Source organism: Psammomys obesus, unplaced genomic scaffold, assembly GCF_907164565.1.
Source record: "Psammomys obesus unplaced genomic scaffold, mPsaObe1.curated_primary_1811, whole genome shotgun sequence".
Lineage (NCBI taxonomy): Eukaryota > Metazoa > Chordata > Mammalia > Rodentia > Muridae > Psammomys > Psammomys obesus.
Window position 1 is genome coordinate 14,438,375 of NW_026585742.1, and position 21,020 is coordinate 14,459,394.

General features: G+C 42.5%; 1 protein-coding gene across 5 annotated transcripts in view; it reads left to right on the plus strand.

The window, feature by feature from the left end:
* Positions 1–12,313: 12,313 nt before the first annotated feature.
* The window catches only part of Aptx (aprataxin), a 27,016-nt gene continuing 18,309 nt past the window's right edge, over positions 12,314–21,020 (plus strand). For 2 of the 5 annotated variants that reach the window (XM_055599109.1, XM_055599112.1), the window contains exons 1-2: positions 12,358–12,732; positions 19,719–19,855. In XM_055599109.1, the coding sequence (XP_055455084.1) occupies positions 19,723–19,855 (133 nt within the window). In that variant the 5' untranslated portion in view covers positions 12,358–12,732; positions 19,719–19,722. The other 3 variants (XM_055599110.1, XM_055599111.1, XM_055599113.1) reach the window with 3 other exon arrangements.

Here is a 21,020-nt window from a genome sequence, read left to right on the forward strand (position 1 = left end):
TCCTCTTCCTCCTCCTCCTCTTCTTCTATTTATTTATACATGAGTACTCTATTTGCATGAATGCCTGCATGACAGAAGAGAGTATCAGATCTTATTGTAAATCCTATTACAGATGGTTGTAAGCTACCATGTGGTTGCTGGGAATTGAACTCAGGACCTCTGGATAAGCAGCCAGTGCTCTTATCCGCTGAGCAATCTCTCCAGCCCAACTGTCAGCAATTCTTGTTCTGACTGTCTCCTCCTCCTCTTCTTCCTTCTCTTCTTCCTTCTCTTCTTTCTCCTCCTTCTTTTCCAAGACAGGGGTTCTCTGTGTAGCCTTGGCTGTCCAGGACTCACTTTGTAGACCAGGCTGGCTGTGAACTCACAGCAATTGCCTGTCTTCTACTTCCCAGAGTGCTGGAAATAAAGCGTGCACCACCATGCCAGGCTCTCTCCTCTTCCTTTAGCCACTGACACAGAAAAGGAATCTGGAGTAGGAGCTGGATCCCTTCCAACAACTTTCAACCTCACTTGCCATGGTGATGCCACTGTCATGATGAAAAAGATGCTGTCGTCCCCTGCTGTTTCCCTTACCTTTCTCTTCTTCAGCTGTGCTAGCACTGCCAGAACCAGTACAGGAGAATGGGAAAGGTAAGCAGCTAAGAACAGATAGATTCTTTTTATTTTTTAAGAGATTTATTTATTTACTCTGTATACAGTGTTCTGTACTGCATGTACACCAAAAGAGGGCACTAGGTCTCAGATCTCATTATAGATGGCTGTGAGCCACTGTGTGGTTGCTGGGAATCGAACTCAGGACCTCTGGAAGAGTTTCCATTGCTCTTAACCACTGAGCCATCTCTCCAGCCCCAGCATGCAGATTCTTCCAGCATGTGGATTCTTAAGGAAAGAATCTAGAATTCTAGAGTCTCCTCTAATCCCAGCATCTGGGATGCTGAAGAAGAGGAATTACAAGTTTGAAGTCAGCCTGGTTTATAGAATCTGGAAACGGATTCCCTATGTTTAAATCTCGGATCTTCCATAAGCAAGTAATTTATCCTTTCTGTGCCTGAAACAGGGAATAATAATAGTTCCAAGATAACTGTATTATGAGGACTAAATGAATTAAGCCAACATTTATTATATAATGATGTTTTGGTTAAGGACAGTGCTTTTGTAAAAGTTTATGGTCATTTTAGTTTATCTAAATATACATTACAATTTTTTTTACAATGACAAAGTCACCAAATGATGCATCTGTTAGGGCATATATGCCTGTTATCAAGAGACACATGACTAGGCTGGTGTGGTGACACACGCCTGTAATCCCAGCACTCAGGGAGGCAGAGGCAGGCAGATCTCTGTGAGTTTGAGGCCAGCATGGCCTACAAAGCAAGCCCAAGACAGCCAAAGCTACACAGAGAAACCCTCTCTTGAAATATCGGAGGGAGGGGAACTATAGATATAAAATCCTTAGTGTCTTTATATTATAAACATTACATTTGCTAATAATGGTAACAGTTACAAAAATGATCTTCTCGGAGGCTGGAGAGGTGGCCCAGCAGTTAGGAACACAGCACTGGCTGCTTCTCCCCAGGACCTGGATTGGGTCCTTACACTGACAGTGGCTCACAGTAGTCTGTAACTCTAGTTTCAGGGGATCAAGGTCTCTCTTTTGGTCTTTCAGGTACTGCATTCACATGGTACACAGATACATGGTGCAGACGAAACATCCACACACCTAAAATAAAATAATAATTACCTGATTCAGGCAGAGGGAATGATAGAACTAGTAGATCAGTATTGATTTACTAAGTTTCCCACACACACACACTAAGAATTAATCCCAGGGCCTTCCACATGTGTGAGCTCATCCTGTGAACCTTCCACTGAGCCAGTGTGTTAAATAAGCCAAGGTCTTTTCTAGGTCAGCGATTAATGTAGACCATGACAGACATACTCCTTTCCCTCATGAGTTTACAGATGAGTGTGGGCACAGACACAAACTGACATTTATTTGTTTAATTATAGAGACAGGGTTTCTCTGTGTAGCCTCAGGCTGGCCTCAAACTCACAGAGATCTCCTGCCTCTGCTTCCCAAGTGTTGGGATTTTAGTTGTGTGCCACCACACCAGGCCTAAACTGACATTTATGTCTGTATCTAAGGCAATTTTCAGTTTAAGGTGAACCTTGATTCAAATTTCACACATTTCAGCCTTAAACCCACAAAAGAGTGGGAAAACTGCTTTTTTTCTTTGACTCCCCTCTCTTTCATTATTTAATGCTGTTTTTTTTTTAAAAAAGATTTATTTATTTGTAGACATGAGTGCATGTCTGCGTGATCAAAGAGGGCATCAGATCACATTATAGATGGTTGTGAGCCATATGTGGTTGCTGGGAATTGAACTCAGACCTCTCTGGAAGAACAGACAGTGCTCTTAACCACTGAGATATCTCTCCAGCCCCCTTAATGCTGTTTTTACACTGATTACTTAATGTTGTTTCACATATTGCCTCCAGAAGTGGTAATATAAAAACTGGGAGCTGCTTGAGATCCTGCAGCAAGGGCAGGCCTCAGCCCAGCTCTGCTCCTTGTGCTGGTTATTGGGATGGCTCTGCTGGGCATTAAGCTTGTGTGTAGCTATGAGTTCAGCTGAGGCTTGGCTCTTCATGCTGCTGTTCTGGGCTTCTCACTGCATGGCAAGCGAGTCATGAGCAGGTACACCTCCATAGGTTAGTCACATCGCTCACAACATCTAAATTCTTCTCAGTGTTGCTCCACCATGCTTGTTGAGACTCTATTGACCAAAGCCTGAGTCACTGTGGGAAGGGAAATACACAAGAGAATCGATGGAACTACTAAACTAAAATGCCAGAGGGAGAAAGGCTAAACGTTTTATTAGAAATTCACATCTCTCACCCCAAACACATTTTCTAGCTCCTTTATTTTAAAAATATCCAGGAGGGCCTGGCATGTAACTCATTGGGGAAGTGTCTGACTATTGTCTACATGGCCCTGTATTTGATCCTTAGCACCAGGAAAGAAAAATTCCTTTTTAAACTTTTGTTGTTCATGCACTTGAATTCAGGAGTTTGAGGACAATGGAGCTGAGTATTCCCCTCCTCCCACACAGCAAAAAGGAAAAAAAAAAAAAAAAAAAAAAAAAAAGACAACTCTTCTGATTAAAATCTTTTGATGGTTTCTTTTCCTACCTAGCTATCCATGTTTCTTCCTTTCAGATCTTCTCAGGACAGACATTCTACAAGATGGAAATATCCTTTTCTTAGTTTTTCATAAGCACCCACCATCACATGGCCTGTACATTTGCTTATAGTCTGCTTCTTTCTATATTCTTTTAAAGAGTTTAAATTTATGTGTATGTGCCTATAACTGTGTGGATGCTGGGCATGCAACTCCCATTCTCTGCAGATCAGCAAGCAGTCTTAACTGCTGAGCCACCCCTTCTATCCTCCTATAGCTCTTTAAAAATTGTTGTCTGTTTGTGGCATATTTGTGTATGGGAGAGTGCCACAGTATATGTGTGGAGGTCATAGGACGACTAGTGGGAGTTCCCTCTTTTTACCACGTGGGGCCCAGGCTGTTAGGTTTGCATAGTTAGTATCTTAACTTGTTGAGCCATCTTGTTGGCCCAAAGTATAGTCTAGGCTGGCCTTGAACTCGAGATCTTCCCGTTCTTCTTCTTCTTCAGCATATCCTATCAACATAGCATGTATTACCACTGACTTTTTACTTGAAGACTAGGAATGTCTTGAACTCACTATGCACCCTCGAGAATGATCTTGAACTTCAGATTCTCCTACAATTACCTCCCAAGTTCTGAGATTATAGGTGTATATGCTGCCATGCCTGGTTTGTGAATTCCACAACAGTAGGAACTTTTTTTTTTTTTTCCCTACGACAGCCCTAGCTCCTAGAACAATGCAGAGTGTTCAGGGTTGAATGACCCAATAAATATACCAGCCTGTGGAGACTAAGAGCTGCTTTAGTTTCAAGGTCTGGAGGGCCAGATGCTCCTGGAGATTAGGGAGGCTACTGTCCATGTTGGTCCTGAGGATCAGGACCCTCCCACCAGAACAGTGGGAGGAGCTCAGCTGACTGTGCCCACATTCACCTGTATTGGGAACTATGATCTGTGTTCCTGAGGCTGAGGATAGATAGTGCAGATTGCATATGGGTTAGGGATAGTACAAAAGGTAGCATCACTCATCTTTAAAGTAGCCAGACATATTTCAGGTTTCAATTCAAGGACCTCCATGGAGTGGCATCAAGAAATTGAATCGGTCAGGGAGTGGTGGCATATGCCTTTAATCCCAGCACTAGGGAGGCTGATGAAGGCAGATCGCTGAGTTCTAGCCTGATCTACAGAGAGAGGAAGAGAGATACAGGATAGCCATGGATATGCAGAGAAACTCTCTCTTGAAAAACAAAACAAACCCAGAACTTGAAACAAAGCCACTGTGTTAGTACAAGGAGAGAGTGGCAGTTGGGTTTGGAGAGCTTTTCCAGAACACTGAGTGGGAAGATCACAGTGGAAGTCTGTGGGGGGATGTTAGTATAGGGCTGGGATGTGATCAGATAATTGTGTTTTGAAACAAGTTCTGTAACTGCTGCACCTATCAATAGTCTTGAGGGACAAGAATGAATTATGGAGAAAAGAAAAAGTACAGAGGTAAGAGCATTGGGAATATGATAAACTAAAATACTGGGGTGGGGAGCAGGGGAGAAGTCCAATGTTGCTTGTACAAGCCGGAGAATAAAGAGCTAGTGGGTTGTCAGACAGAATTCCAATGTCGTTTGTAGTCTCCTTCTCCTCCTCCGCCTTCTTTTTTTTTTTTTTTTTTCGTTTGTTTGTTTTTGGAAACAGGGTTTCTCTGTGTAGTCTTGGCTGTTCTGGACTCACTTTGTAGACCAGGCTGGCCTGGAACTCAGAGAGAGCCAACTGCCTCTGCCTCCCAGAGTGCTGGGATTACAGGTGTGCACCACCAGGAAGCGGTTCCAGTGTTTCCCTAATTTTTTGTGTCTTTCTTGATGTCTATAAGAAATTCTAATATAGGCCATGACATCTATAATTTAAACAAATAAACATTACCGAGTTGAAATAATTTCTAACAGGGCCAGCAAGTTGGCTCAGCAGGTGAAGGCCCTACAGTGTGCTGTATAAATATACTTTTATATTTGTGTATATATTTATATTTTACACCTTTATCTGTGTGCCTGACAATCTGAAGTACATTCTCAGGACCCTCATGGAGTTGAGTGATGAGTAAGAACTGACATCCAAGGGTTATTCTACAACCTTCACACTCTCAGCGTGGAATGAGTACATATATATACACAAAAACAAATAAATGTAAAAAAAAAGTTTTAAAAAGGTGTTCTAACAATGTCCACCAGTGGAAGAATGTGAGTGCTTGGGGTTACAGAGCCCAGTTTCTTCACTTTTATAAATTAGGCCCTTCACAGAGATTAGCCATGGCATGAGCACATATCAGAAGACACTCGTCAGTTCTAAAAGCAGGAGTTGAAGACAATAAACTACAAATGGTAGGTAGAGTATTTTAAGAGAAATTGCAGGGTACAATTTATGAACACAACATCATGTTTATAGGACAGAAACTCTCTACTGGCGTGCAAGTACAGGTAACAGTCAGAGATTTGAGCTTATCACTAAAGTACAATTATAAATCCTGTCACTACTTCAGCATGAAACCCAAGTCATAAAAAGCATTCTCTCCAAAACAAGTTTCTCATAAAACTTAAACATTTTGCTATTTGGCCAAATTAATAATAGTTTGCCAAATATCTATTTATTGGAGCTAGGGATCAAACATGAAATCTTGTATATGCTAGGAAAGTTCTGTGCCACAGAAATACTCCAGCCCCTAAGTCCTATGTCTTAGAAATCTTTATTGCAAGTATAATGAAAATGTCACTGAAGTTCCTCAAACAATTCTCCAACTCCCCTTAAACTTACTCCAGGGTCTGTTGTTGTTTTAATACAGGGTTTCTCTGTATATATAGTCCTAGCTGTTCTGGAATTCACTCTGCAAACCAGACTGACCTTGAACTCAGGGTTCTGCCTGCTTCTCCCAAGTGCTGGGACTAAAGTTGTTTGCCACCATGCCTTTTTTTTTTTAATTTTTAAAAAGGGTTTCATGTAGCCTGGGATACCTTTGAGCTCCTGATCCTCCTGCCTCTAGTTTCCAAGTGTTGGAGTTACAAGTATGCACCACCACACTCCACTGTGTTCTGTAAATGTTATAAAATAGCTGGGAAGCAGTAGGAGTTATCTAGAAAGATAAAATGCCATTATTAGAGACTGCTCAGGGGGAGTGTCTCAGGTTGGACTTTTCCACAAACAGATGTTCATGTGAGAATTTGAGCATTAGTAGTTTAGAGATGAAGCCAAGACATGCCAAAAGATAGGAAAGAAGACAAAGGTAGAAAGAAAGATGGACAACATGAGCAAATGTGTCATCTCTGGATAGCTGGGTACTCTGAGAGACAGAATGCTGTAGGCTTCAACATTATTCCATCTGAGACAAGGAAATGTTCATCCATTTTCATTATTGATATGGGGAACATAAATCCCATTTTTAGTATGTGGTCAGAGAAAACCTCTAGAGCCAGAGGAAACATGCAGGCAGAATCACATCTTTTACAGACATGCTTTTGGATGTTTGAAACATGCACCTAACATTTGTTTCAGTAGGTTTGGGGCCAACATTACTAGGTAATTCTACTAGGTAATTTTAATGATTTGATGTCCTGGTTGTATAAGGTAGGTAGCTGAGCAAGCCCAGGGAACCAAGCCAGTAAGCAGCATTCCTCTGTGGCCTTGCTTCAACTCTTGCCTATCTATAGATTCCTACCTTGCATTTCTGCCCTGCCTTCCCTTCATGATGAACCAAAAGCTGTAAGCTGAAATAAACCATTTTCTCCCAACATTGCTTTTGGTCATGTTGTTTATTACAGAAATAGAAAGCAAGCTTGGATACTCCCAGCTGATTCTGTGAGTGTGTGTGTGTTTTTTAAATGTGTGTGCAGGTGTGTATTAATATTCACCTGTGTACACTGGCCTCAGTGTCTTCACTTGATAGCTTTCCACTTTACAAACAGGTTAAGAAAGGTCTCTCCATTGAGCACAGGGCTGGCTCTTATGGCTTGTTTGGCCAGTCAGTTTGCTTTGGGGATCCCATTTCTGCTTCTGTGCACTGGAATTCCAGGTGGGCTGCCACAATCAGCAGGCTGTTTTGTATGTGCTCTTGGGATCCAGGCTCTGGTCTTCACACTCACAGGGCAAGCAGGTTACTTGCTTAGCCATCTCCCCAGCCTGTTTCCGGTTCTACTGTGTTTCCTGAATGATGAGCCCACATATAGTTCCTAAGTCATCTACTGTCAGATGTCCAATCCTTGCTCAGATCTGAGCATTTTTTTCCCCACTAACAACCCCACTGCACTCAGCTGCCTTGGACTTCTGTCACAGCTGAAAGCCCTGCTATAGGCACTTTGTAGGTCCCCTTTTTTTCTTCATCCCCTGCCTCCAGGCCCAGAGCCTAGCACATGCTTGGCCTTACTCTGTCACTGAGCTATACTCCAAGTTCTGCCCCTCTTTTTGTTTGAGCCTTTATTTTGCTTTGTAGTTCAGGCTGGGCTTTACCTCTCAAGCCCATATCTAGCCTTGAACTCATCACGCTCCTGCTTATTCTACCAAGTGCTGGTGTTACAGGCATATACCATCACACTTAGCAAGAGATGGATCTTTCTTGACTGTCTTCCTAACCCTTTTCCTCTTTAGTGTTTCTCTGGAGAATCTTAGCATAGCTTTTCTGACTACCAAAACTTTCTCTCAGACTCTATATGTTCCTTTGGAGCAAGTCTGTGGACCAGTGGAGCACAGCCTCTGGCTGCAATTGCCTTTATCTTTGACCAGGAATCTTGAAGTTACCCAAAGTCTCAAAGATGGTCTATGATCTCTCACAGTGTGTCAGAAGAGGCGCACAGGCATGTTAGTTATTCTAGCTGTGCATCACCAGAATTTGCTATTTGTTTTCAAAAGACCACAAAACTGGTTTTCATTTTTGTTTGACTGAAACAGCAAAATACAGAGTAAAACAAGCCAAAGAGTTTGAACAAGAACATGGTTGGAGATCTCATACTTCCAGATTTCAAATATTATCACAAAGCTGTAGTAACAAAAACAGTGTGATTCTGGAGCAAACCTCAGACACACCTACATAAAGGAGACACATCAGAAACCCCACAAATAAATCCTTGCATACATGATTAAGTGCATTTTTTGTTTTGTTTTTCATGACAGGGTTTCTCTGTGTAGCCATGGCTGTCCTAGCTCTCGCTCTGTAGATCAGGCTGGCCTTGAACTCACAGAGATCCACCTGCCTCTACGTCCCAAGTACTGGGAGATCAAGTGTATTTTTAAGAAGGATGACAAGACCAATGAGGAAAGAAGTCTTTTTAGAATGGTGTTGGGAAAATGATAATCACAGGAAAAGATGTAGTTGGAATTCTGTTTTACACAGTATAAAAAAAACAAACAAAATGAGCCAAAGGTCTAACCTATGATTCCAAAGTCTGTTGAATGTAACCCAGAACTTTCATGGCATATTTGACAATGATTTCTTAGACTTGACAGAGGCAGCAACATTACAGGCAGGAAACGTATATACAAAATAAAAAGCTCCTGTGTATCTAAATATGCCGTTAACATACTGAAAATGTGACCTGAAAAATGGGAAGAAATATTGGCGAATTGAATCAGTGGGTAACATGTAGTGTATGTAAGAAGTCTTGTAGTTTTTTGTGTGGTGCCGTGGCTTGAACCTAGGGCTTCACATATTCTTGGCAAATGCTCTACTGCTGAACTATATCACCCACCAAGCCCCCAAAACTCCTACAATCCGACACAAATACTAATAACTTTTTTAAGGTGGCCAAAGATTTGGACATTTCTCCGAAGAAGATACACAAGTGGAAAATAATCACATAAAAAGTGTAACATCCCCAATCAGCAAGGAACTGCAAATCAAAACCACTGTGGGTGGCTTCTTTTAACAATAAAAGCAGCTACAAACAAAAAGTGCTGACAAGCACACAGAAAAAGTGTCTGGGCACTACAGTGGGAATATAAAACCATAGAGCATCTATAAAAAGCATTATGGAAGTTTTTAAAGTGTTAAAAATAAAATTACCAGGGCTGGTTTAGTTGGTAAAGTGCTTGTCCCAGAGGTGCCAGGATGCAAGTTTAGATCCCCAGAACCCATGTTAAATAGCCCAGTGTGGTAGTGCTGGGGACACAAATAGGAGACTCCTAGAGCTTATGGGCTAGTTTAACCTAACTAGTGAGCTCTGAGTTTAGTGACAAATTCCATTTTAAAAATTAAGGTGGATGCTGGGCATGGTCACATACTCTATTCATAGCACTTGGGAGGCAGAGGCAGGTGGATCTCTGTGAGTTCAAGGACAGCCTGATCTACAAAGTGAGTTCCAGGACAGCCAGGGCTGTTACATAGAGAAACCCTGTCTCGAAAATAAACAAAAACAAAAAAATAAGGTGGAGAGTGATTAAAGAAGACACTTGATATTGGCTTCTGGCCTACAGGTTCACTTTCACACACACACACACACACACACACACACACACACACACCTCACAATACCATTTTAAAAATGAACTGAAGGCAGATCTTGATGTTTTGAACATCCATGTTCATAAACATTATTCACAATAGTCAAAAGGCAGGAGTAACCTAAATGTCCATCAAAAGTCACACATGTCTGTAATTCCAGCACTTGGAAACTGTAGCAAAGCTGGTCGTGGTGCATGTCTTTATTCCCAGCACTTAGGTGGCAGAACTGACTTTGTGAATTTGAGGCCAGTTTGGGTTACATAAAAAGTTTCAGGGCAGCCAGGGCTACATAGTAAGACCCTGCCTCAAAAATAAAACAAGACAAAAACAAAAAGAAACTGAAGCAGGAGGATCAGAAATTCAAAGTCATCTTTCAAGGCCAGCCTGACCTCTTTAAAAAATGAGGGGGAAAAAGGAAAGCAAGAAAGAATATGGGGGTTGGAGAGATGGCTCAGCAGTTAGGAACACTGGGTACTCCTCCAGAAGATCGAGGTCCTCTTGTAACTCCAGTTCCAGGGATCTGCCTTCTACTGGCCTTCCCAGGCACCAGGCACACACGTGGTGTGCAGACATACGTGCATGCAAAACACCCATACACATAAAAATAAAGTAAAAAGAAATAATACTCAGAAGGAATAAAAACTCAAAGAAAAACATTAGCCTTAAAAAGGAACTTTTGACAAGTGCCACATTGTAGATGAAACTTGACACGAGTTAAGTGAAATGTCAGTTACAAAAATCAAACATTATATGATTTCACTTAAAATGTATTTTCAGCCAGGTGGTGGTGGTGGTGGTGGCACACATCTTTAATCCCAGCACTCAGGAGGCAGAGGCAGGTGGATCTCTGTGAGTTTGAGGCCAGCCTGGTCTACACAGTGAGTCTCAGAACAGCCAAAATTACACAGAGAAACCCTGTCTCAAAAAAAAAAAAAAAAAAAAAAGGTATAAAAAAGGTATTTTCAGACTTCCCAATCCCATGGAAACTAAAAGCAGAATAATGGGGATTTGGGAAGAGAAAAACTAGTAGGTTTTTTTAATTTTTATTTTATGTGTATTTAGTGTGACGGTATCAGATCCCTTGAAATTGGGGTTACAGAGTTGTGAACTGCCATGTGGGTGCTGGGAATTGAACCCGGGTTCTTTAGGAAGAGCAGACAGTGCTCTTAACCACTGAGCCATCTCTCCAGCTCCACTAAGTTGTTTGATTCATAGAGAAACTGAAAATTTTGTGGTGCTTAGTTCCCCAACAATGTGAAAACAGTGAATGTCTTAAGTGCCTGCCATGCCCTTAGCCAGGCATTGTTCCAAGCAATCTTGCTTTTCTGGTCACTGCATTGTAGACACTGGGTTAGATAGTGGCTATGAAACCCCTGCCCAATTTTGTATAAATGGCCCATTTCAATTTTCAGCTGAAAGAGTAAAAGCCTGGGCTAAGAGACTTAATCCTGAGGGAAAAGCCAAACTGTCAAGTCACCAGGGCTGCCTCAGTATCTCAGGCAGTTGTGAACCACATTCTCAGCCTTGAGGCTTGTAGAGCTTGAGATGCCTCCTCCCTTCCTGCTCTGATCCTAAAATACACCCGCATCTTCTCTGCTGACAAAAGCATCCCTTTCCCATCTTCCCGGGAACATTCTCCCATGCTGTCTTGTCAGCTCCATCAGATAGTGGAGTCTGCCTTTCCACAGAAGGCAACAATAGTAACTTATTTGATGAAAAAACTAAAGCACTCCTTGCTGAGTGTGGTGGTGAAGGCCTATGATTCCAATACTTCAGAGGGAGAGGCAAGAGGACCTTGAGTTTAAGGCCAACCTAGGTTACAGTGAGACCTTGTCTAAAGAGTCGAGCAAAAGGGGGAAAAAAAGGGGGGGGACTCCGTAAGGCTCGGTTTCTATTGTGTTTCAGATTGTACACTCTGGATTTGCTCCCGGGATAGAAAGTCTTTCATTGCCAAGAAGCCTTTGGTGATTTACAATACAAGACAAGACTTTTAGGGAACGTCCTGGAATCGCTATAAAAATCCGTACAAAGATGTCATTCCAACCTCCTGCTTTTCTGATTGCCCTCAGTTCTTTTAGTGAAGACATAAGAAAAAAAGAAATCTTAGCAGGGTCTCTCTCTCTCTCTCTCTCTCTCTCTCTCTCTCTCTCGTCTTCTCCTTAAGGAGAAAGAAAAGTGTAATGAACGTGGGTGGTAAGGCAGTCCAGCCTAAGCGTAAATGCTGGCTTCAAAGCTGCATTTGGTGGCTCACACCTGCAATCCCAGCTCTGCGGGGGCTAGGGCAGGAGGATTTTCGCGAGTTCAGGGCCAGCTTGGGCTACAGAATGAGTTTGTCTCACTACTTCCAACCGCGTTCCTTCCTTTTCAAAGATGGCCTTAAAATGTTGCAAGCTTCCTGAGGAGGAAGTGCCAAGAGAAGTCATGGCTGCGCAGATAAGCCACATAAGAATGCTGCCTGAAATCTCTCCAAATTCAGGCTGTAAGGCAATGGCAGCCAGATGCCTCAGAGACGGCAAAGGGGAACAACTAGCTGGAAGGAAACACTTGGAGTCACCACTTCTTGACCTGGCGAGAGAACATTTCGGCCAATTGTCAAAGACTCAACACCGGTTTCTAGGCAGCAGTTTGTGACGTCATCTCTCAGCACCGGAAGCGGCGAGGCGCAGTGGAGTCGCGTGAGGTTTGTGGGTGTCTGCCGTCGGGGTAAGCTAGTGGTTGGTCTGCCTTCTTAGCTGGTTGGATTAGAAGCGGGCAGACTCGTTTGGCCCCGCATGCAAACCCGGAGCGGTGGCCATGAGTGTCGAGTTCGAGGTTTCCTTCTGTGCGGACCAGGCTCCACCCTTTCGTCCTGCTCCGGAGGGCGTGTTTCAGGAGAGTGAGGTTCCGGTCCCTATGCTCCCTGACTCCTGTACCTAGTTGGCTGCCAGATCAGCATGAAAAGATTAGTAGATAAGAGTGGACATTGTTCAAGCCAACGGGGCTGTTCATCCTGTCGGGAAAGTGTTTCTGCCAGAAACGCCCGCCAAGAGAAACTTTTGAGGTGCCCTACCAGTGTCCTCAGCGGGCCTTAGAATGCCGGAAGCGGTAAGGCCTCTCTCATGTAGTGCAGAGACTGGGTCAACAAAGAAGGGGTATTTGAAATTACATCTATTCGTAATTGATGGGCAATTACTTTTGAGAATTAGACATATATTGGGGATTTCTTAGAGCCCCTCTCTGTCATGCTCTCATGTAGCCAGCGTAGCAGGCCTCAAATCCCTGATCCTCTTGTCTCCATTTCCCAGTAATGGGACACAGGCGAATGCCACCGGGCACGGACAACTTTTTCTTTTCTAGATGGGTCACAGTACGTAGATTAGTCTGGCCGCAAATTGTGGCCATACTGCCTGTGCCTCCTGAGTACTGAGATTACAGACTCTGTCTTAGAAATCTTTTGTTTATGTGGGAAGAAATGCATGTTGTTTTTTTATACTTCTTTCCAAGAATGATCTTTGTAAGGAAATCTGTGTTCAATTTCTGTTTGGCCATTATTGATTTGTCTGCTCACATAGCTGTTCTTCCCCCTACCCCTGCCCCCATTCTTTCAGCAAGATCTATTGAAACTTGCCCATTTTCAGCTTGTCATCCAGTCACTTGGAGCTTTGCATTATCTGGACCTTGTGTGGTCTGTAGTATCTTCCCTGCCTTCAGCTTTAGGTTCCATTTAGTACTTCATTTTTCTCCATGCACATGTGCCATGTCTTTGTGTGTTTTCCCTGGTTGTTCGCTTTGTCTAGAAATGTCTTCCTAATTCCATTTTCTGACTCTTGTTGCTCAATTAGGCTGCCTATTTCTACCAAATTAACCACGTTTATATGATTTATCTTACGCCCATCTCCAGGATACCTTCCTCTCATGGTAACTAAAGATTTGCATTCCCATAGTCTTTCTACAAACAAATCATACCACACTGATTATAATTATTTCTGGATCTTCTTTGAGATTGGGGGCTTTTGAAGGAACAGTGTATGTGTTAGCTCTTGGTTCCAGCTAGAAAAGCATGATGCACATAGTAGGCATGAAATAAAAAATAAAATAAAACATCCACTTAAAGAAAAACATCTTTAAGTAGGCAAAGGTTGATATGTATGAAGATGGTTATATAAGAAAGACAGGTCGTAAAATAAAATAAAAATATTAGTACAAGGAAAAGAAAAAGAAATAATCTTGATCAAATGAATGAGTGAGTCCCAAGCCAATATCACGTAGTGGGGCTAAGAAGCTATTCTTTGGAAAGAATTCAAATCCTAACTGGCACACAGTGTCTTTGTTGCTTGACATGGTACTTATTTGTGTTAGCCTTAACTTTCCATAGACGGAAAGTGAGACATAGTAAATGAGACACTTAACACAGTGCCCACCATGCACTATGTTCTTTAAAATATTTTTTATATTATTTTTGTGTATGAGTGCCTGCATGCATATCTGTGTGCATGCAGTGACTATGGCGGCCAGAAGAGGACATTGGATCCCCTGGGAACTGGAGCTATAGAGAGTTGTTAACTGCCATGTGGATGCTGGAAATCGATTCTGGCTCTTCTGGAAGGGCAGTCATTGCTGTTAACCACTAAGCCATCTCTCAGGCCCCCATGAAGTATGTTCTTAATAAATTATGCTGAACATCTGGTATCCTGGAATACAAGACCTGGCCATCAGTGGTTTCCAGGGACCTTTCTTCCTGTCTAGAATGGAGATGCAGTGGGGAGTCTCTTCCCAAGGCTAATAGAACTGTGAAAGTTGTGAAAGATGATGACTCCATTGGCCTCAGAGGAGATGGGACCTGAAATCTAAGACTTTGATTTCTAGGAAGGAGAACAGGATAATTCAACATCAGCATACCACATTTAGAGTAGCTTACTTAGGTTCCATACAGCAGCATGCGATTCCTAAGGATGTGTGTCTGGGGAGGGAAGAGTAAGAAGGGTGGTCAGTGGGGCCAGTTCCATGAAATAAATAACCTCTGAGAAAATTAGAAGCTGAGAGTCTTAAATTCAAGCCTGTGTTGGACACTGGTGGTCCACAATCATTTGTGGTTATGTAATTTTGAGTTTAAGTTAATTGGGAACAAAGTCTAAAGTAAAAATATTCAGAAGCTCAGTTGTCAGTTGTGGGTTAATTTATTTGTGGCGAAGGTTTAGGACATTTCCATTTTTGCAGAAAAAAAAATTTAAGATGAAGTATGGTGGCCCACACCTTTTTATAACATTTTTATTTTATGTACATTGGTGTTTTGGCTGCATGTCTGTGTGAGGGTGTCAGATCCCCTGGAACAGGAGCTCCAGACAGTTGTGAGCTATCATGAGGATGCTGGGAACTGAATCGAGGTCCTCTGGAAGAGCAGCCAGTGCTCCCAGCCCCTGCAGAAAATTCTTGTGCTAACAGTGCTTCAAGCTAGATTTCTGGCGTCATGTCACCTATCAAATCATTTGGGTTCCCTAAGAATCAGGGAGTGGTATCCAGGGATGTACCCAGCAGAAGTGGGAGGGAATGGTAGAATGAACTGCTCTACTTTAGGAAAGAGGAACCCAACTGGGTGTGGTGGTGTGTTGTTATAATAAAAGAAGATCCCAATCTTTTGATTTTACCGGTGAAGACTCTAGAGCCATATGTAGGGATGAAAGTCTCCCAAAAGGAAAAGCCCTTCCTGTTCACCTCATGTCTCAGATGGTAAAAGAAAAAAGCCAAAAGCTCAAAGCTAAAAGCCCCTTTTTCTCCATGCTGTCTTAAATACCCTTCTCTCAATGCCCCTTCTTTTGCTTAATAACCTGTCAGTTGGTTTCTTGCTCCACCTCTTGACCTAGGGTTGACTTTATTTAGTTCTTGGATTAAAGGTATATGCTAGGGCTGAGCTAAAACCACAGTACTTGTTTATAGTAAACAGAAGCTCTTGGGGTTAAGGTTAAGCTACTCCACAACTAGAAATAAGTTTTTATAGTTTACAATCTTGGGGTTCACAATGGGATCAAATATCCTGCAACAGTGGTGCATGCCGTTAATCTCGAGTGCTCAGGAGGCAGAGGCAGGTGTATCTCTGAGTTTAAAACCATTCTAGCCTATATAGCAAGTTCTAAGCTAGCCAGAGCTACATAGTAAGACTGTGTCAAGGAACCCAAGGAGCAGGAAGTAAAGAAAAGGTGAAAAACCTTGAATTGGTAGCAGTATCATCTGATCAGTTATTTGGAAACATTGTAAGCTTGCTGATTTTTGTAGGCTTATTGTATGCCAAGTAGTAAATGCTGGAAATACAGTGCTAAGATAGGCATGACCTTTGCAGTCAAGATGCTTGCAGTTTATGGAATTTTACTGTATGGTCTGGCTGATATTCAGGAATAATCATCCGTCTGTATTCCCTGTATTTTAAAGTCATTAATTCCGACAAATTGGGTCTGAAGGCCCAAATGATCCAACCTACTGTTTAAGGTTTGTTGTGTAAGCATTGTACAGTCACTGCATCAGAAGGAACACCACAACTTAAGAACATGAGGGTATAAAATGTATGTTTATTTGTGGCAGAAGGGAGGGCTATGTCCATTTTCCTGCTATGTTCCTAGCTGTTTATTGGATCCTCTGAAGTTCCACTATGTGCTGGCTTCTTTGTCAGAGGGAGTAGTCAATCACATGACTATGTTTCTCAATACCCAATGAGGACATGCTTCACTTCTCTGTACATTACCTGCTCACCCATCAGTTTGTAACAGGCCAAGCAGATGCCACATGGAACATAGCATTGTAAAGGGACCTGCCTATAGTATCATCACAAGTGGGCCCTGGTTTAGGGTCTTAGATGAACAGCCGAGTCTATACTCTCATCAACTCTTTTCAGACACCTGTTGACTTGTCTTTTGGACTTTCTGGCCTCTGTTATAATAGCAGCTTCTAGATTAGTCTCTGACTCCAGTTTTCTGCATTCCTCTGCCTACACACAGTTGTTGGCCAGGGATTCTTGGGCTTCTGTTTCATCTTATTCTGAAGTAAAGCCTGGCAGTTGTGTCCTGCTGATCATGCTGAAGCTTAGCTTCTCATCCAGGTATTTTTTCCTTTCTTCTTGTCCTTTTTCAGTGACTCTTGAGGCAGTATCTCTGGTGTAGCCAAGTTTGCCTTCTCCTCTTGACTGATGCTCACCCTTGTGGCAGTCTGTACTGTCTCTTGTGCTCTTTAAAGTGGGATGCCTCTCCTAGTCCTTCCTAATTAGTCCCCTTGGCTCCTGGCTGCCTCTGACTGTGTGGCTTTGGAGACCTTTCCTAGCTGACAGAGGACTTTGAGCGTTTTTGGCCTGCATGTGCTCACACTAATCAATTCTTGGATATGTGCACTCAGGCTCATTCTGTCTTGCACTGTCTTGTTTTTGCAGATGGTAACAATATTCTCGTTTTTGAGAATGTGGTTTCTTTGATTTTTGTGCCTGAATACAGCCTTTGTGCAGAAAGCATGTGTGCCACTTGGCAGGAGGCAAGATTTCCCCAGGTGTTAGAAGCTTGAGTGGTAAGAAGGCCCTAGAGCAGCAATTCTCAACCTGTGGGCCTCGACTCCTTTGGGGGTCCAACAACCCTTTCACAGGGGTCACATGTCAGACATCCTCCAAATCAGATATATGATTCATAACAGTAGCAAAATTACAGTTAGGATATAGCAACAAAAATAATTTTATGGTTGGGTCACCATGACATGATGAACTGTATTAAAGGGTTGCAGTATTAGCAAAGTTGAAAACTTCTGATTTAGAGGTTAGAGAGACATCCTAAAAAGCTAGTGCTAGCCCAGCCCTTCTGCTTTCCTGAGTCACTTCGTCTTTTTTATTTGCTTCACCTTTTCTCAAATACATTCAGTTCAACCATTCTCCTGTGCTTCCTACTTGTGTATCTTAGCTTGTATAAGCCATGTCAACTAATTGTGTTCTGATGTAAAATTCAGGGCCGGGGATTTAGTTCAGTGGTAGAGTACCTGTTTAGCAAGGGCAGGGCCCTGGGTTTGGTTCCCAGTACACACACACACTCACACACTCACACCTCTCTCACAAAAGACAGCCCCTCCAAAACACTCATGCACACACAGACACACACAGACCCAAAAACAAAACTCTCAGCCCCCCAACAAAACTAGTCAAGGGAACCAATATGAAATTCTCCTTCATCTCTTTTCCTTTTTAAAAGAAAAAGATTTATTGTTAAATTTAATTATGTGTATGGGGGGGGGGTGGCTAAGGGGTGGGTGGTTACACGTGAATTTAGGTGCTCACAGAGGCCAGAAGTGCCAGATCCTCTGGAGCCAGGATTCTTGGCACTTGCAAGCTGCTTGACTTGGGGGCTGTGCTTTGGAGAAGGACTTGGTCCTTCTCCAAAATCAGTCTGTGCTATTAACCTTTGAGCCATCTCTGCACTTTGTTCATAAATTTATAAATCTTTCAGTTTGTCTAATGGCATCTTCCAAATTAGAATCCTAGACATGGGGCTGGAGAGATGGCTAAGAGGTTGGGAGCACTGACTGTTCTTCCAGACCTGAGAACCTGGGTTCAATTCCCAGCACCCACATGGCATCTCACAGCTGTCTTTAACTCCAAGCTCTGACACCCTCAGACATACATGCAGGTAAAACACCAATGCATATAAAATAAAAATGAATTATTAAGAAAAAGAACCCTAGACACCTCCCTCCCCTTTCTTTTTTTGCGCCAGAGTCTCATGTAGCTCTGGTTGGCCTTGAACTCAGAGATCTGCCTATCTTTGCCTCCTGAGTGTAAAAGTCATTCACCATGTCTGGCTAAATTGGAAATTTTTTGTTTGATATCTTGTTATTCCTTTGCTATTTTCCAAAAGTCACCAGAAGATAAGTGAATCTTCTAGATTTCTCCTTCTCCTGTTTTTGAGACAGGGTCTCACTACGTAGTCTTGGCTGGCCTGGAACTTGGTATGTAGGAGACAGAGGCCTCCAGATCTGTGAGAATTGGAGGCCAGCTTTGTCTACATAGTAAGTTTCAGGCTAGCCAGTGCTGAAGTGAGACCCTGTCTTTAAAAAAAAAAAAAAAAAAAAAAAAACGGGTTAGAGAGATACCTTAGCAGTTAGTACATTTGCACCTGTTTGGTGGCTTTAATGGCCTGTAGCTCTAGTTCCAGGGGCTTTGGTGTCCTTTCCTAGCTTCTAAGGGGAGTGCATGCATATGGTGCAGATACTAACAAGCATACACATTCTCTTTTTCTGTAATAGGAATGTAGTTCAGTGGGACAACACTTGCCTAGCATGTACAAAGCCCTGACTTCAACTCTCTCGCATAAACAAAAAGGAGATAGAGACGAAGATGGGTACAGAGAAAGACCTAATACATAGAAAGATAACAGAGATCTGAAGAACTTTTTTCCCCCTTAACGATTTAAGTGTGTGAGTGTTTTGCTTGTATATATGTAAATACACCATATGTGTGTAGGGCCTTTGGAGGTCAGAAGAGGTTATTAGATTCCTTGGAATTGGAGCTACAGATGTTTGTGAACAGTGATGTAGGGGCTGAGAGGCAAACACAGGTCCGCTGGAAGAGCTGCAATTGCTCTCACTACTCAGCTGTCTATCTTGGTCTCTGATAGGAATAGTCATGCACAATCCCAAACCCTCAGATATATCTCTTCTTAATGAAACCTTTTTTAAATAATCTCAAGGGTCAGTCCTGTCACTGGGCCAATACCATATTTAATGACTCTTTACAGTGCTTGTATCATATCACAGTAACTAGTGTATGAATTGTCTTCTCATATGCCCTACTCCAAGCTTCTCAAGTTATAAGTTCTGAGGGACTCTGCATTTAACTTAATGCCCAGCATAGGATATCAATGCTTAGCATGATTTGTAGAGGTAAATATTTACCTGCATTATCTCACTAATCCTCAATAGCTTCTTAAGTCCTGTCATTATCACAGCTTTATAGAGGAGGAAGTTGAGACTACGGAGGTGAAGCCACCCACTTGTGACCATCCTCACAGTTATGTGTGGTAAGGCTGGGTGTGGCCTGGGTGATTTGTTATTCAGTGATTCTTTTTCGTTTTTAGAGCCATGATTCGGGTGTGCTGGTTGGTGAGACAGGACAGCCGGCACCAGCGAATCAGACTTCCCCATTTGGAAACAGTTGTGATTGGTCGAAGCCCAGAAACCAAGATCACAGATAAGAAATGTTCCCGACAGCAAGGTAACTAACTGGTCATAGCAATGTGGAGATGACTGTTTAGTTATGGCGATAATGATAACCAGAGACACACGTTTCCTGGAGTTCTTCCTGGAAAACCTATTGTATTCCCAAAACAAGGCTCTGAGCTTAGTTCTTTTAGCTGACACCTGGGCTAGTTCATGCTGGATTCTGCCCTCACAATGCAGAAACACTTAAGGCAGGTGCACGTAAAGGATGGGAACAGGTGGCTGATGTCTTGTTACCTTGGGATGGCAGGATTGAGTCTTGTGCCCTCCTTTGCCCAGGAGTTATCTGTTGAGCAGAAAGACAAGTAAATTCTGGAATCTTCAAGCTGAAACCATGTCTGAGATGAAGTAGTGTCAGCCTTTAGTGCCTTACACAGAGGGTAGCTCTCTGAAAGACTGTGGCATCCAGTCTTTCATATGGTTTAAGGGAAAAGTTAAAAGGAAAACACACACACACATTTTCCTGCAAACTCTGGGCATGCCCACCACACCTGCAGTGTAACCCCATACTCCTAAGGTTCTGGATTTAGAGTTGGGTTCTGTAGCAATGAGTATGGACTTTACTGTATGAGTTAGTCCAAGTGGAGTTGGAGTGTTTGAGCTGAATAGGCCCTGAACTCATTATATGGACCAGGCTGGCCTCTAATTCACAGAGACTCACCTGCCTCTGCCTCTTAAATGCTGGGATTTGAAGGTGTATGCCACTACAGACAGCTTCAAAGAAGGAAAGATATTGAGCATTTTCTTTCCTTCTTTCCTTTCTTCTTTCTTTCTTTCTTTTTTTTCCTTCCTTCCTTTTTTTTTTTTTTTTTTTTGAAGACAGGGTTTCTCTGTGTAGCCCTGGCTGCCGTGGAACTTACTCTGTAGACCAAGCTGACCTTGAACACAGAGATCTGACTGCCTCTGCCTCCCAAGTGCTAGTATTAAAGGCATGCACCACTACCGCTTGGTTTGCATTTGTTTGTTTTTATGGTTTATTTTTTAAAATTATATGTGTATCTGAGTGTGGGTATGTTTGAGTTCAGTTCCTTGTGGAGGCCAGAGGCATCAGATTCACTCCCCACTCCCAGGTTTTTAGCCAGGATATTAGCAGTAGCTAAGGGAGTACATGCACTGCTAATATATATATATATATATATATATATATATATATATATATA